Source organism: Cololabis saira, chromosome 14 (assembly GCF_033807715.1).
Source record: "Cololabis saira isolate AMF1-May2022 chromosome 14, fColSai1.1, whole genome shotgun sequence".
NCBI lineage: Eukaryota > Metazoa > Chordata > Actinopteri > Beloniformes > Belonidae > Cololabis > Cololabis saira.
Window position 1 is genome coordinate 11202478 of NC_084600.1, and position 16356 is coordinate 11218833.

Sequence of the window (16356 nt, forward strand, 5' to 3'; positions counted from 1 at the left end):
CGGATTTCACTTATCACGGGTTCTTTTTGGAACATAACCCCTGCGAAAAACCAGGGATTACTGTATATCATTTAAAGCAATTCACTGTAGTAACTTTGTAACTATACAACACATACTATGTTGATAATATGAAAACTGACCTTCCATCGGGCTGTTGACGTCGTTTCTGTTAGCAAAGACAATGTCCACATAATCTAGCTGGAGTCTTGATAAGGAACCTCGTAAACCTGTAAAAAACAACGGTTTATTTTCCGAACAAAAGGTCTAATTTTGGACGGGTGTTTTTTAAACTATAACCAATGTTCTGTCCTGATATCCCCACAATGACCGTGCTAAAATCCATACTTGTTAACTTCACTTTGACAAGTGCCCACAAGCTATTGTGCATGTGACACTTTATGGATTACACTTTCACTGATGTGATTTAAATAAAAATAAACTGAGTCTAGTCAGAGCTTTGCACTCTGGAGTAATTTTCAAATGTAAATCTAAAAAAGCTGAGATCTGGTCTTTGGTTTTTGGAGTTTTTTTTGCTTATGACCTGAAGTCGGTCAAAGTATAGTGGGCAGTGATGATGACTTCAGACACTGGGGGGAAGCAAGAGAGACTCCGCTAGAGGACAGGTTGTCTCTGCTCCAAAGCTGATAAAGTCACAATATAACCTGTAAGAAAAATGTGCATCAAAGTATCAAAGTGTATATAAGTTCATAAAAGTCATATTGCAGTGTCATTGTAAACCACACTGTAAAACAGTTCTGAGTAGGCATGCGAACTGTTCAACAACAAACTTTTGAATCTCCCAAAAAGATATTTTAGACAGACCCAACAGATTCCCAAGATTCCTGAGACAGTTAGCACTTTATTTTTTTTTGTGTGCCAAGCTCCTATACCCTAAAATCAGAAGATTTGTGACAGAGACAGTCAAACGGCAAGTTCACCTGCATGTTATTCGCAAAACAAGCTAAGGTGAGCCTACAAAAGGAGGATTCTTTTTGAAAAATGACATGGAAAAAAACTATCAATTTTGACATGGTTTCATGCAGTTTTACACATTTTTGTTTATTTCACCTCACAGCCTGTGTGCTTCTGAATTTATTTGATCCATACATATGTAAAAACTACGACGGAGTATTAGGGCCAAACTAAGTAAAAAAACAAAGAAAAAAGGAAATTACGGGAATAAAGTCATAATATTATGAGAATAAAGTCGTAAAATGATGAGAATAAAGTCGTAAAATGATGAGAATAAAGTCATAATGTTGCAAGAATAAAGTCGTAATATTACGAGAATAAAGTCATAATATTATGAGAATAAAGTCGTAATTTACGAGAATAAAGTCGTAATATTACGAGAATAAATTCGTAATTCATAAGAACTCTAACAGGAAGAGCAGTCTTCTCCCTGTGTTAAAATGAGGAATATTGAGCATCTTGTGAAGTTATATTTTGGTATCGGTTTCACAAATAAGGAAATACTTAATATTTTGCCACATCAGCATCAAATTATTATCAGTATAAGGACTTTAAAACGATTGTGCAAACGACTGCGTCTATTTCGAAGAAGGAACCACACAGACTTGGAAGAAATTGCGTCTTTTGTGGAAGAGGAAAATCTTTATGATCATCCTCATTGTTTCCTGAGAAACAACAAAACCTCTTTGAATGTCAGCAGATGTAACCACCGCTAGCTTTGCAGTCACCACTACTATACTATACTATACTATACTATACTATACTATACTATACTATACTATACTATACTATACTATACTATACTATACTATACTATACCAGACAGCTCTTCTTCCACAAAAGACGTATGTATATCTTCCTGTTAGAGTTCTCATAAATTACGACTTTATTCTCGTAATATTAGGACTTTATTCTCATAATATTACGACTTTATTCTTGCAACATTATGACTTTATTCTCGTAATTTTACGACTTTTTTCTCATATTATTATGACTTTATTCTTGCAATTTCCCGATTTCTTTTTTGTCTTAGTTTGGCCCTAATACTCCGTCGTAAAAAACACTCCAGTCAGACAACCAACAACATCTGGATCTGAATCTCACCCCAAGTGATCATTGTCTCCTTCAGTGTTTATACGGTATTTTCCTGCTAGCTTAAATTCACAGGACTTGCAGGGAAGTACAGTTATCTGTTGTCAGCTGACTTGTGGATTTATCACGCAGTCCTGTGCAGGAGTTTAGTTTTTGGCATATTGAGAAGTTGCATAAAGTTAAAAAAAAAAAATTAAAATTGTTTTTTGGGGGGTTTGTGACATTTAAGAAATATTGAGGATTAAATATTTTAAGTTAGAAGACTGATTATTTCCTACCTTCAATAATGTGCTTTCTGGAGAGTCCTCTCTCTGTCTCTGCTCTGTTGAGTGAGTGAAATGGATTACTTTGATGCTCTGTTGAAAGACCTAGAGTTAGTATTTTAATGTGATACTTACTGGCCTCCCCAGTAGATTTTTGTTGTGATGACAAAACTTGAGCGCCTGGTAGGGACACAGGTGGGAGAATGAGCACTTTCAACTGAAGCATAGACTTTATGAATGGAACTGCTTTTCTGTCATATCATTTCTTCTCCCAATGTAGAATGAGATATTGTTGTTTTCAGTGCTACTGTAGCGTGATACGGTAGAAAATAAATGATGGGACAGTTCTGTGTTTCAGGGGCAGCTAAATGGGTGAGTTCAGACACCAAATATGATCAAGGACTTTTTTTTCTCTCCATTATGACATTCTTATCCTTTTATGGTCTTTATTTGGCCCATGCAGCTACATTTTTCTTAAAAGCATTAGAATCCCACGAGATAATTTAAATGTAGCAGTGTACTGTATTTCAGAGAAGGATTATTAGGGATAACAAAAGCATTTGTAGTTTAATAGAGTTCAACAGCTTTTTACATGGGTGTGAGTATGTTAGGAAAGACGAGTAATATACCTCCATCCTTTCTTCTTGATAATGTTCCCTAGAGTGATTTCCGCTCTGTAAAGGAACACATTATTGACTGTGATGGGTTGTTGCTAATCTGAGATTGCCTCACACACAACATTGAATCATTCAGGAAATATGTCACATGTTGAAAACCTAAACACCAATGTCCTTAGATGGAATTTGCCTCAAAAGAATGTTAAATAAAGATATGAAACTGTACTGTATGAGAGGAACAGTTTTGATTAAGGCTTGGTGAAAGAAAATCCAACCTTCCTGAAGCATACACTTCTGCCGTGTCAAACAGATTCACACCGTTCTCATAAGCTAATGTCATCAGGTTCTCAGCCATCTGAGGGAACAAAAAAACTGAGAGTGAGTGATAGTGACAGGGAATTGATTTAATTTATGCAGAGGTTTTTTTGTGATGGGTAATACCCAGGAACTAATGGCACTTTTCCGCTACTCCTACTAGCACCTACTAGGCTCAACTCAGCTCGGCTCGACTCAACTCGGCCTGGTTTCTTTTCCATAACAATTCAGCACCTGGAGCAGAAGTAGGAGGTTGGAGTGAAGCTGCTGTGACGTATTTAATTGTGTGATCTAAACGAAGAAGACAACAACACTAAAGATGTAGAACCTGGAGGAGATGATAGATGTGCTGCTGGGTCTGCGGCTTGTGTTCGATATCAAGTTAAAAAGTGAGAGTGGGGGGGCACGGTGGCGCAGCTGGTAGTGCAGCCGTCTCATAGCAAGAAGGTTCTGGGCTTCGATTCCCGCTGGGACGCTGTGGGCGCTGAAGTGCGTGTTAGTTCCCCCATGACTTCAGTGCCCACACCCTGGGTGGGGTTGGTTTCCGTGTGGAGTTTGCATGTTCTCCCCGTGTTCCCTTGGGTAGCAATGTGAGCTACCCTCACAAAAACATGCACAGTCCTGGGCTATACATGCCCCCTCTGGCCAACCGGGGCGCAAGACAGGGTGGGGAGGATCCCCACCCTGTCTGGTGAAAAGGAGCGGCCTGCTCACTCCTCAGGTTAAGGAGGAGACCTGAGCTCAGTGCAGGGCCCTCCCGGGGTTGGTAGAGGATGGCAATGCCCAGGACTGTCATTTAGGTAGGAGCACTGGGTGATGAAAAAATCAGGGATAAAAAAATATTTAAAAAAAAAAAAAGTGAGAGTGAGAGAAGCTTCAAGCGATTTTTTTTTGTTAGTTTGTCTTGGCGCTGCTGAAAGGCAGCTGGGAGCCGTGAGCAGCTATGAAGCTCCTGGTAGATCTGGTCGTTCCTTATCGCACGTCTAAATCCCTTTTTAATTCTCTCCTCAGCCACCAGGTTTATGAACATCTGACCCTCAGAGTTGGATCACCAACACCATATTCACTGTCTTCACTTTGCAGTGACACTTTATATTATACCACTACAGTCACTCTGCTGTAGATTTTTCTGACATTTGTATATTTTTTTTCTGACATTTGCATAATATATATATTTTTTGTGTACATAAGGACACATGCCCTGTTCATTTTTATTCTACATCATTCTTGCACTATTTGAGATTTTCAACGTCTTGCTGCTCAGTTGTCCTGCAATTGCCCCTCGGGGATGAATAAAGTTTTCTGAATCTGAATAGCCTGTTGAATAAAATGAATAAGAAGCCGCCGTCAGAGTCTCTTTCTCTGATTTCCTCCTCCTGACTCAGACGTCTGACTCCAACCCCCCGACCAATCGGTGGCCTGTAGTGTGATGATGTCAGATACAGCTGACTCAGCCGCTTAGAACCTCGGCAGAATAGTTACAGAGAAGTATCTACTCGGCACATTAGACCCCTAGTGGAAAAGAACCAAACCGAGGCGAGTGGAGTCGGGCTGAGTAGGTACTAGTGGAAAAGCGCCATAAGGTACACTAGGGGCACAGAACACATCTCCAAAAAAGGTTTGTGCAAGTTTGAAGCATGTCTTGAATTGAAAATGGAAATATTGTGTTAAAAGTGCAGAGGTTTTCTACAGGAGCGATAGGAGAGGACAATATGAGTTTCATGCAGGCAGATACATATGAAGCTCTCACCTCATCAGAGATCTGTGATCCAAATGTAACCCAGGTGCCTGATCAAGAGCAGACAAAGTCAGGTGGCTGCTTTGGTTTGATGATTTGAAGCAAAAATACTTTTTTTTTCGTGTCTTCAAGCCAACTCACCTAACCCAAGGCAGGACACGCGAAGGCCGGATTTCCCCAGATTCCTATAAGGGAAAAAATGGGAAAACTCAACAGAATTCAAGCACACCAAAACAAACAAGTGGTATCATACAGGACGGTCTCAGAAAATTAGAATATTGTGATAAAGTTATTTATTTTCTGTAATGCAAAAATGTCATACATTCTGGATTCATTAAAAATCAACTGAAATATTGCAAGCCTTTTATTATTTTAATATTGCTGATCATGGCGTACAGCTTAAGAAAACTCAAATATCCTATCTCAAAAAATTAGAATATTCTGGGAATCTTAATCTTAAACTGTAAGCCATAATCAGCAATATTAAAATAATAAAAGGCTTGCAATATTTTGTCATTTGTTTTTTTAATTGCATTACAGAAAATAAATAACTTTATCACAATATTCTAATTTTCTGAGACAGTCCTGTATGTTGTTATTTGGAGTACATTTCCACATAAAACTGTTGGATTTAAAATGACAAGCAACAACAACAAAAAAACAAAAGATGTGGTGAAAGAAGATCTGCAGTTGGATGGTGTGACAGAGGAAAAGACTGGGTTAGCTGGAACCAGGTGTTCCCCTAAAGGAGAAAAGCCAGAAGAAGAAGAGGAAATAAAATGGCCGCATGATCGGCCCATGCCGGGTGATTGGTGCTGGGTCCTGGTCCGTCACCGTGGGTTCCCTGGCTGCCTCCTCCCGTGGTCATGGGGGCTCCACCCGCCCGGGGCTTCCCTCTGTCGCCGCTGGGAGGACGACGTCACTTCCCCCCTGGACCACGGCCCCTTACTCGTACTGAGTGGCCAAACATCAGCAAAAACAGCTGCAACTAGTGGAGAAGACGGGATAACAGCCGATTATCGGCTTAAATTAAAGGCAGTTGGACTTGACATTGACCCGTACAGTTACCAAGAACCAGTGGTCCATGGACATGGGCATTAATATTTCAATTTTCAATTTTTCAATTCAATTTTATTTGTATAGCGTCTAATACAACAAAATATGTCTGTAGGCGCTTTCCAGAGACCCAGAACATGACCCCCGAGCAATTATTACAATATTAGACCACAAATCCAGTTTCCTGATATTTATATGAACTTAATTTCTACGCCGGGGAAATACACGAAGCAAAGCTTGAAGGCTTACAAAAGTCTTGACGCTTGAACCGACTTCAAGGCAGGATTTGTTGTAGAAATTAAAGTGATGAGGACACCGAACTTTATGATTTGACCGTTTAACGTTAGCTACCCAAAAATCCAACATTACCTGATACAAAATGGGAACCACAAATCCACGTTTCGGTGCCTGGAATCCAGTTGTTTCTGTGAATTGCAGCGATCCATTTGTCTCTCTTAAGCTTATTTTTTCGGCAATCTGTAAAACGATAACTCTGATTTCTTGCTAAATCTATGAGTACAGTCGATCGCACAACAGCTCTTTCCCATTTTAGATGTTTTCCAGTTGCTCAAACTGAAAGTTTACGCTGCCACTCAGTCTTTCTGACACTCAGTCTTTCTGACACTCAGTCTCTCTGACACTCAGTGGGCGAAACCCTCTGTGAAGTCGCATCTGTGACATCATGCACATTCCTCTATAGTTACAGTTCAGGTAAAACCTTGTTTTCACTTTGCACACACACAGTTACACAGACATACACACTTGCTCACTCACCTACATACTCACTCCACAGTTTTGGGGGACAGATAATCGCAGCAGCCTAGTCCTGATTCAGCGTTAGAGACCTGGAATGGTTGCTGTTTGTGTCTCTGCCTTTTCTCATGTCTCTTTCTTTGTTTGTTTTCTCTCTTGCAGATTCCAAAGGCTTGTGTGCCCGTTGTGTTTTCCTGTGTTTCTCTCATTTCAGATTTGCAGCGGATGCCACCCCTCAACACCCCCCATCCCTCTTACGGACAGTCTTAGGACTGTCTCAGAACTGTCTCAGACTGTCTCAGAAAATTAGAATATTGTGATAAAGTCCTTTATTTTCTGTAATGCAATTAAAAAAACAAAAATGTCATACATTCTGGATTCATTACAAATCAACTGAAATATTGCAAGCCTTTTATTATTTTAATATTGCTGATTATGGCTTACAGTTTAAGATTAAGATTCCCAGACTATTCTAATTTTTTTAGATAGGATATTTGAGTTTTCTTAAGCTGTAAGCCATGATCAGCAATATTAAAATAATAAAAGGCTTGCAATATTTAGGTTGATTTGTAATGAATCCAGAATGTAGGACATTTTTGTTTTTGTAATTGCATTACAGAAAATCACAATATTCTAATTTTCTGAGACAGTCCTGTATATGTTTAAAAAAAGTCAGATTAAAATGCATATACATAATTGAAGTTTTAACAAACTTGGTAAAACTTAATTAAGTAATATATATGCAAGATAAGTAGATAAATAAATAAAAAAAGAAGAGGAAATGAAAAGGCAACTGCTTCTACGTTCCTTCTTGGACCAGAACTAGGAGGGAAATGCCTATTATTCCCTGAAACCAGCTCTGAGATTCTTTACTCATGTTATCCTATATGGTGTAATATTTCCTTCGATTTTAGAGCAAAAGTCTCGAAATCTTAAAAAATTGATAAGGTAATAGTCCTTATATCCACCATTAGCAGTACAAACAACATAATATAAATGTATCTAAAACCATTAGTCGGCCGTGTTAATCTACAAGTCTCTACCATAAAGAAACTATTATTGAGGCTGGGTTTTTATTACCTGTTAACAGCCTTCATTTGAAAGCCCCCAAAGAGGTATTTATAGATGTTTTCATTAAAAAAAACCTTTCCTGTAAGCTTAAATCCACGTTGGAGTATTACAAACAGTTTATCAATTGTTTATGTAGTGCTTTGTGAATGCAATATGGAGGGGCTGGTGAAATTAAGACTTTCCAAATGTCCAAAACATCACCTGGAAAGAGCTTTGCTAATAGAGAGAGTCGCAATCTACGTCATCACCTGGCAGCCGCCATGCTGGACGAACCATTAGCAGCTCTTCAGACCACTACGCACCGCGTACAGACGTGCCCCCTCTTCGTCGTGTTTTACGTGAAATCGTTACTTTACATTATTCTGTAAACCCTGGTAGCCTGTTGCTGTGTTGTGGCTGCAGCAGCAGCTCCACATAACAGACGTGGGGAAAAAAATCGCTAATGGTTTAACTTTTCACCGGTTCCTGCTCGGAGGCAGAACCTCCAAACATCTGAGATAACAAACAGTCGTCGGCTCGCTTGGCTGTAAGACGACCAAATATAACCTTCCACATTATCCCGATGTCGATGAGAGTCTGCTCCCTGCATTTTCATTCTGGTAAGTTAAAGATGCTGTATGATTATCTTTTTATACATTGTCTCTCCTTCAACTGCAACACCACACACACACACACACACACATAGAAGCGCGCACACAAACACACGTAAAGGCAGTCATAAGGCTAACACTATGCATTACATAGACGTGACACTCATAATCATGACATGTAAGAAATCATAAAGTCATTACAGGTGCCCTGTCATGACTATGAGTGCCACATCTATGTTATGCACATCCATTCAAATAAGTGTTCCTATCATAACATAACATTAAGGTTCTATATTTTTTCAAGACTTATGTTTTGGGATGATAATTTTGATTGTGTTACCAGGAAAACCAGCAAATGAAATGTACAGCTCCCACCCAGACTGAGCCCCATCTCTCAACCTGGGCCACACTAAGATAAATGTCACATCGACTGCACGCTATGAGAGAAGGGAAGGAGAAAACGGCGGAGGACTGACAGTACACCTGCGATGGATGACACAGTTATTGATGACCTTCTTCCAGCAGGTAAGCCTTACAGAGCCAGCAGATACAAGACCATATCTTGTTTTTGTTGCAGCTGTATGTGGCACATTTAGCTCTAATGATTTCCTTCAGAATAAACTATATCTTATCTGATCCACAGTGGAGACACCAGCACCAGTAGACGATGGAGCTGACCAGAGACCGCTGACAGAATGTGACTTCTGTCATCGTCGGCAGGATGAAATCAAGCGGCTGCTGGAAGAGAACAGGGCCCTGAAACGGGAGCTCGGTCAGAGGAAAATGGGTGAACATTTCCTGAAGGATGACATCAACAAAGTGAAGTACTACACTGGACTTCCACACCTCGAAGTTGTCATGGGTGTTCTAGCCTGTGTTGCAAAAATGAGTGATGCTAAAACCCACACTGAAATAAATGTGTCTGAAATACAGCCATAAGTGTCTGTCGCATCCATACCCACAATCTTCACAATAAACATACTTAAATGCATATGTCTTATAAACAAGGAGAAATAACAGTTTGATGTGCAAAAACAAGAAGTGTTTATTTGAAAGTATTGCAACCTGAGAACACAGAACCTAGTGCAATTTGAATGCTTAAAAAAATTGTTACAATTTAAAAAATGGAGGTAGTGCAATTTCTTATATTGCAATAATAAATATACATGTTACATATAAATGCTTTCAATACCAAAATTAAATAGGTATCTATACAATAACATATTGAAAACAACAACATATTGCAAGAATAGATACAAGTAAACAATGGAGGTAGTGCAATTATTTCAATAATAATAGTATATATCCATGTTTCTTATAAATAAATAGGTATCAATACTATATATATATTTATATAATATACAGTATTTCTTATTGTCTTTGAATAAACTGTGTGACTACAGGTATCAGTTGTAAACATACTGTACATCTAAAAATATTGAAAACAACATATTGCAAGAATGACAAATTGTCCAGTGTGGCTTGGGGCTTGTGTCTGCTGGCTGGCGTCCGTAGGCCAGGCCTGGGAGTGTTGTCATCGATGGCTCGGTCCAGAGCAATCCTCTCAATCAGCTCTCCTAAGAGGAGACAAATGAACATACATTAGTTCATTTGTCATAAACCTGTAGAAAGCAGCAGTAATACTAAAGTAACACTTTACTGTTATATATATATATATATATATATATATATATATATATATATATATATATATATATATATATATATATATATATATAAATATATATGTGTATGTGTGTGTGTGTGTATATATATATATATATGTATGTGTGTGTGTGTATATATATATATATATATATATATATACATATGGTAGTCTTGAAAATGTCACGACAGAGAAGGAGGACAGCACTTCATTGTGTATCATTCTATGCAGGAAACCAAACATTGTAGTGGCCACTCACTAGCAGGACTGTGTATATACATGACCTATAAATGACATTTATGTATATGACAGTAAAGTATAACGTCTGAATATTAGTTTATATATCTTAACTACACTTTTGTAACACCTAGTTACGAGCACACGTGTGCATGCTGCTACAAACAAAGCACTAACAGTTGCTAGAATGAAGCGCAGCTTACCTTTGACTGGCTTTATGATCTCAAGCTCCTGCACCATCCATTAGTGAACTGCACATGAGACTCCAACGACTTATAGCAACGGAACTGCTCTGAAGTGTAGCCGCTCACACCGCAAACAAGGTAGGCGAAGACGTCGGTCGTGCAGAACGTTGGCAGTAAATCCTCGTCGGAGCAGGGATTTCGTACGGATCCAAACTGTTAATTAAAACATTTTTTTCAAAATACCGGTCCCTGGCTTCCTTGATTAAGGTATCCCGGTAAATACCACTTCTTTTCTGAGATTTTAACTTTTTTTTTTTGCTCTCCGTGCAACAACACTGCTACCACTCTGCTACTACACTGGTACTGCGGTGGTTTGTTTACATTCTCGTTCGTCCAGCATGGCCGCCGCGTCCCAGAATGCAACTTCGGCGACTCTCTCTATTAGAGCTTCATCTGTAAATGAAATATGTACGAAGCTAAAAACCTTTAGAAAACTTTCATGGACTGTCTGCTACAAACTGAATGTCTTTCCTGCCCGTGGTTGAATTGCTCCCCGTCTCAAATTTTTTTCTGAATAACTGACCTTTTATCCACTCCATGTTAACACCCCCTGCGTTAGAGTGGGTCAGTGAAACAGCTGGGGGGCTCAAAGCCAAGCTCTCAAAGAGTCACAGCAAAAGCACAATGATCCAAAATGCTCCGTACGCCAAAGAGCCGTCCATTACTCAACGTGCCACGTCTGATAATTCAGATATCAAAATGCTGGAAGGCTGTAAGGGAGGAGCAAAGAACTGCATTTCTGACCACAGCAGCATGTACATCTGAGAACATCGTGGGCTCTGAGCTCGCTCTGCTCCTCTTCCTCCTCTGTGTGCCTTCCCCCATGCTAATTAGCCTGTGAGCCAGCTGGAAGGGCAGCAGAACTGCAGCACAACTCGTTGCTCGCCGTCTTTTTTTTTACTCTCCGACACCTCTCCTCTCGCTGCTTGTCTGCCTGCATCCACCACGAATTGCCAAATGTGGACAGACATACTGTCAAAGCATTTAGACACAGCCAGACACGTCCTGCTTTTATTTTCCTGGTCTATTTTTGATGCCAGACCTTAGGCTATTTTTAAATTCCTGCATATGTAAGCATTTGTCTCCCACTGTGTGTGTGTGTGTTGGTACCGGCGTTCATGTGTGCGCTTTAGTGTGGGTGTCAGACCGATATCGTTTGTGCCGATGCATTAAACCCTATGAAAAAAGTGCACAGGTGAAAGGTCGAGGATGATATAGAAAGGTAAAATGTGTTTATGTAGTTGATTCCTCGTATGGAAATCTGGCTCTTCTTTGTCAGCGAATGACAGCTCTGCCTGTTCTCTCACACTGGCAGTTACTTTGAACACCAGTAAATGTAAATGAGACGCATGGGACACACATACACACATTTCAATGACATTTATTTGAAAGATTAGTTCAATTCGATCATTTTTATCTATCTATCTATCTATCTATCTATCTATCTATCTATCTATCTATCTATCTATCTATCTATCTATCTATCTATCTATCTATCTATCTATCTATCTATCTATCTATCTATCTATCTATCTATCTATCTATCTATCTATCTATCTATCTATCTATTAGGGGTGTGCAAACAAGGGTACCTCACGATTCGATTCGATTTTGATTATTGGAGCTTTGATTCTTCGATTATAACGATTTTCGATTCGATTATTGGTGCCACGATTCTTCGATTATTGTGATTTTTAATGCTTTTTTCCATAAAAGATTGATTTTGTCTTCATCTGTGGCTACATTTGTAAATAAATAGCCAATCAATGAACTCAGTTCCTCTAACAACACTCATTAAGTAAATAACAAGGTTTTTTGAACATTTGACATGTATTTTTCAAAGACACAAAATAATTTATTTTCTGACTATGTAAACATTTGCTCTTTGACTTACTTAACTTTGACCAGGGAAAGCTGCACTTGCATGAGAGCGCCCTCTATTGGCGGAAAACACTCAAAACGGTCACGCCTTGGATTTAATGAGTTCATTAATTCAAGTAAACAAGATATGTACTTCCATCAAATGTATTTAGTGTAAACATATCTGCCATATTTCAAGTGAACAATAAGAAATGTGCATTCTTGAAAATGAAACGATTCAGCAGCTTATTCAGTCTGGAATCTGGATAGGATAACTTAAAAAAAAAAAAAATGTAATTAATCGATTCCAAATCGTCACGTGACGCATCGCGATGCATCGACACATCGATGAATTGCACCCACCTCTACTATCTATCTATCTATCTATCTATCTATCTATCTATCTATCTATCTATCTATCTATCTATCTATCTATCTATCTATCTATCTATCTATCTATCTATCTATCTATCTATCCATCCATCCATCCATCCATCCATCCATCCATCCATCCATCCATCCATCCATCCATCCATCCATCCATCCATCCATCCATCCATCCATCCATCCATCCATCCATCCATCCATCCATCCATCCATCCATCCATCCATCCATCCATCCATCCATCCATCCATCTATCTATCTATCTATCTATCTATCTATCTATCTATCTATCTATCTATCTATCTATCTATCTTTGTTCTCCTTCAGTAGCTTTTTTTGCGACATCCATCAAACTGAACTGAAGTTAGAATGAAAAGCTGGTGCAACATTAATGGTCCAATTAACAGCCTCCCAAAAATATTCCTTGCCGTTTTAATCAGCTTGAAATCTCAAACGAAGCAGGTGGGGTATTTACAGTATCCGCACACAAAAAAACATGGAAAAGAAAACGCTCACAAGCTTGTATTTATTCATATTTATAGATGATTTTTAAGAGCGCTCCAGGAGAGATGTGCTCCATCTTCAGAATTATGCATGAACAGTCTGTTACTCAGCCTGAGGCTGCCAAGCAAGACATGGAAATTAATGGCATTAATAAAGCCTGTGTTCGGCCCCTTTGTCACAGCCTCCCGCCATACGTTCCTTTTCAAATTGTACCATGATGACAAACAGAAAGGTTGTGTGTGACAAACACAAGAACACAACAACAAAATATGAGTCAGCATTAGGAGAATGTCAAGTACCCAGGAGGATCTGCAGCTGTGAGACAACTACGTACAGCTATTTCCTTTTATTTCTGTTCATTCAATATACTTTTTAAAAAGATGAACTACATGCACATGATTCTGTCATCCCAAAGTGTTCGTTTAACACCAGGAATTAATACATCTAACACCATAAATCAATGCATCATGCACAGGGAAAATGAGAAAATGGTGTGCATTATTGGGGAAATTCATTGATTGCTGCAGTTGGTGAATTTCTTTTTTAATCTTGTTTCTGGGCAGTGGAGGATGTCATTGTTCCTGTGTGTGACAACTGGCCGCCCCCTCCCTGCGTTCAACTCTGCCTCTCTCTGCAGTGCTGCAGTCTGCTAAATTACTATCTGAGAGTCTGGAGAGACACATGCTCACTTTTTCCTCTCACTATCTCCCTTATGACAGTCCTTCGCACATATGCAGATCCTTAGCCCATATTTCATTGGGTTTTTTTGCAGAAATGGGCGAAATCTTTAATATGCGACTGACAGTTGATGCTTTCACGTGAATATTCACGCTTGATGGAAATTACACTCGGACACAGTCACCCAGCTATACTCGCATGAATGCACTTGTGAGCAGGAAACATAGAAACACAGATGCTTCATTGTAGCCTCCATAAGTAGGGCTCCCTGTGTTTTCTTGTCTATTTTTTCTCTTGCCATAAATCATAGACTCCAAACAAGGTGATTATAGCGACTCGGCTGTTCCTTCCATACATTATTAATTGGGGAGAGAGAAGGCGCACAGGTGCAGTGTCATGGTGTAGTCAGCATTTTAACCCGTGCTGACATTTACTGTTAGTTTTCACCGTCACACTATATACAGACGGTTAGGTGCAGATGATGGAGGGGTTTTTTCCCCCTGCAGTTGCCATAAAACACCACACATATGCTGAGCAGGCACTTCTCCAGAAAGGAAGCACACCCAGATATTATTAACACTCACGCAATAGTGTGTGTGCATACGTGTGTGTGTGTCGGTGCACGCTTCTAAGATGCAATTTCTGAGCAAAAACTTTCGAAATATAGCCTGTTGTCTTTTAATAACCCTCTGCACACTGTTTCTGAGCTTTAAAGGGTCAGCTCACTCAAATAACAAGGAACAGAGTTTCTCACACCATAAACTCTCATTGTTGCTCTAAATAATTTGCCACCTGAAGACTAATCATTTTCTGTTGCTGCCAATAAAAATGTAAAATTTCTCAGTCAGGTATTTGAAATGCACAATATGCCCCACAATCTGTTCATGTGTTTTGCTGGAAACGCTCTGCAGTGCTGCTCAGCTATGACTGAACATGTACTTTGCAAGTCTTCCAAAATGAGTCACGTTTCTTCAATTGGAAATAGTAGTGTTTCGATCACAAAACTGACCATTTGACACATTTTTTTAACTTGCTACTTTCAACGAGAACTGGATAAACCCTTCTGTGATGTCACCCACAGGCATCTGAAGAGAGGTTTCGGATCCCAACCTTTGGAGCTCTGACCATTAGCTATTTAACTTAGCTTAACCTGTGACACTTACTTACGTTTATTCCGATCCAAACCAACCTATCCAGCTTCATTTCAGATGTCGCCACCGAAATATCATCTGAAATGAAGGCTGTCAAAGCTGAACAAGAGAGATCTCAACTAGTAGTTTAAACTTAAACTTAATGCTCCGGTTTCTCCATCCTCTTTCTCTCCTTCTTCACCGCTTTCCCCTCCCTCTGCCTGGCGGGTGGTTGGGCTGTATGGCCCTCAGTGCAGGGATCTAAATTAAATTCTTAAATTAAAGGCAGTCGGACTTGACAGTGACCCGTACAGTTACCCCAAGAACCAGTGGTCCATGGACATTAATATTTGGTACAGTTACCAAGAACCAGTGGTCCATGGTCATTAATATTTGGTACAGTTACCAAGAACCAGTGGTCCATGGACATTAATATTTGGTACAGTTACCAAGAACCAGTGGTCCATGGTCATTAATATTTGGTACAGTTACCAAGAACCAGTGGTCCATGGACATTAATATTTGGTACAGTTACCAAGAACCAGTGGTCCATGGACATTAATATTTGGTACAGTTACAAAGAACCAGTGGTCCATGGACATTAATATTTGGTACAGTTACCAAGAACCAGTGATCCATGGACATTAATAATTGGCCACAAATCCAGTTTCCTGATATTTATATGTACTTAATTTCTACGCCGGGGAAATACACAAAGCAAAGCTTGAAGGCTTACAAAAGTCTTCACGCTTGGTCCGACTTCAAGGCAGGATTTGTTGTAGAAATTAAAGTGATGAGGACACCGAACTTTATGATTTGACCGTTTAACGTTAGCTACCCAAAAATCCAACATTACCTGATACAAAATGGGAACCGCAAATCCACGTTTCAGTGCCTGGAATCCAGTTGTTTCTGCACCAAATACCAAATACTTATTTTACCTATGTATGTTCAGAAATGAACGCGGGTGTGAAAGCACCCTAACATTGAAAATGAACTTTTGTCTTCATCTGATCAAAGCTTCATTTAATTTTCCATACTCATGACTCACAACCAGTTAGGCCTAGAGCTCTTGTGCTGAAGGCATTGAGAAATGTTTCAATGTTGGTATTCTCACTAGGTAACTTAAAGGGGACCTATTATGAAAAACAGGTTTTCTCTTGCTTTAACATATATAAAGTGGT

General features: G+C 39.3%; 1 protein-coding gene across 3 annotated transcripts in view; it reads right to left on the minus strand.

Annotated features, from left to right (window-relative positions):
* LOC133459576 (voltage-gated potassium channel subunit beta-3-like) overlaps positions 1-16356 on the minus strand; it is a 39699-nt gene that overhangs the window by 6063 nt on the left and 17280 nt on the right. For 2 of the 3 annotated variants that reach the window (XM_061739665.1, XM_061739663.1), the window contains exons 2-8: positions 5139-5182; positions 5010-5047; positions 3220-3299; positions 2957-3001; positions 2463-2507; positions 2343-2386; positions 141-227 (exon numbers count right to left, since the gene is read on the minus strand). In XM_061739665.1, coding sequence (XP_061595649.1) covers positions 141-227; positions 2343-2386; positions 2463-2507; positions 2957-3001; positions 3220-3299; positions 5010-5047; positions 5139-5182 — 383 coding nt within the window. Of the gene's footprint in view, positions 1-140; positions 228-2342; positions 2387-2462; positions 2508-2956; positions 3002-3219; positions 3300-5009; positions 5048-5138; positions 5183-5831; positions 5917-16356 lie in introns of those variants that run through there. The other variant, XM_061739666.1, reaches the window with a different exon arrangement.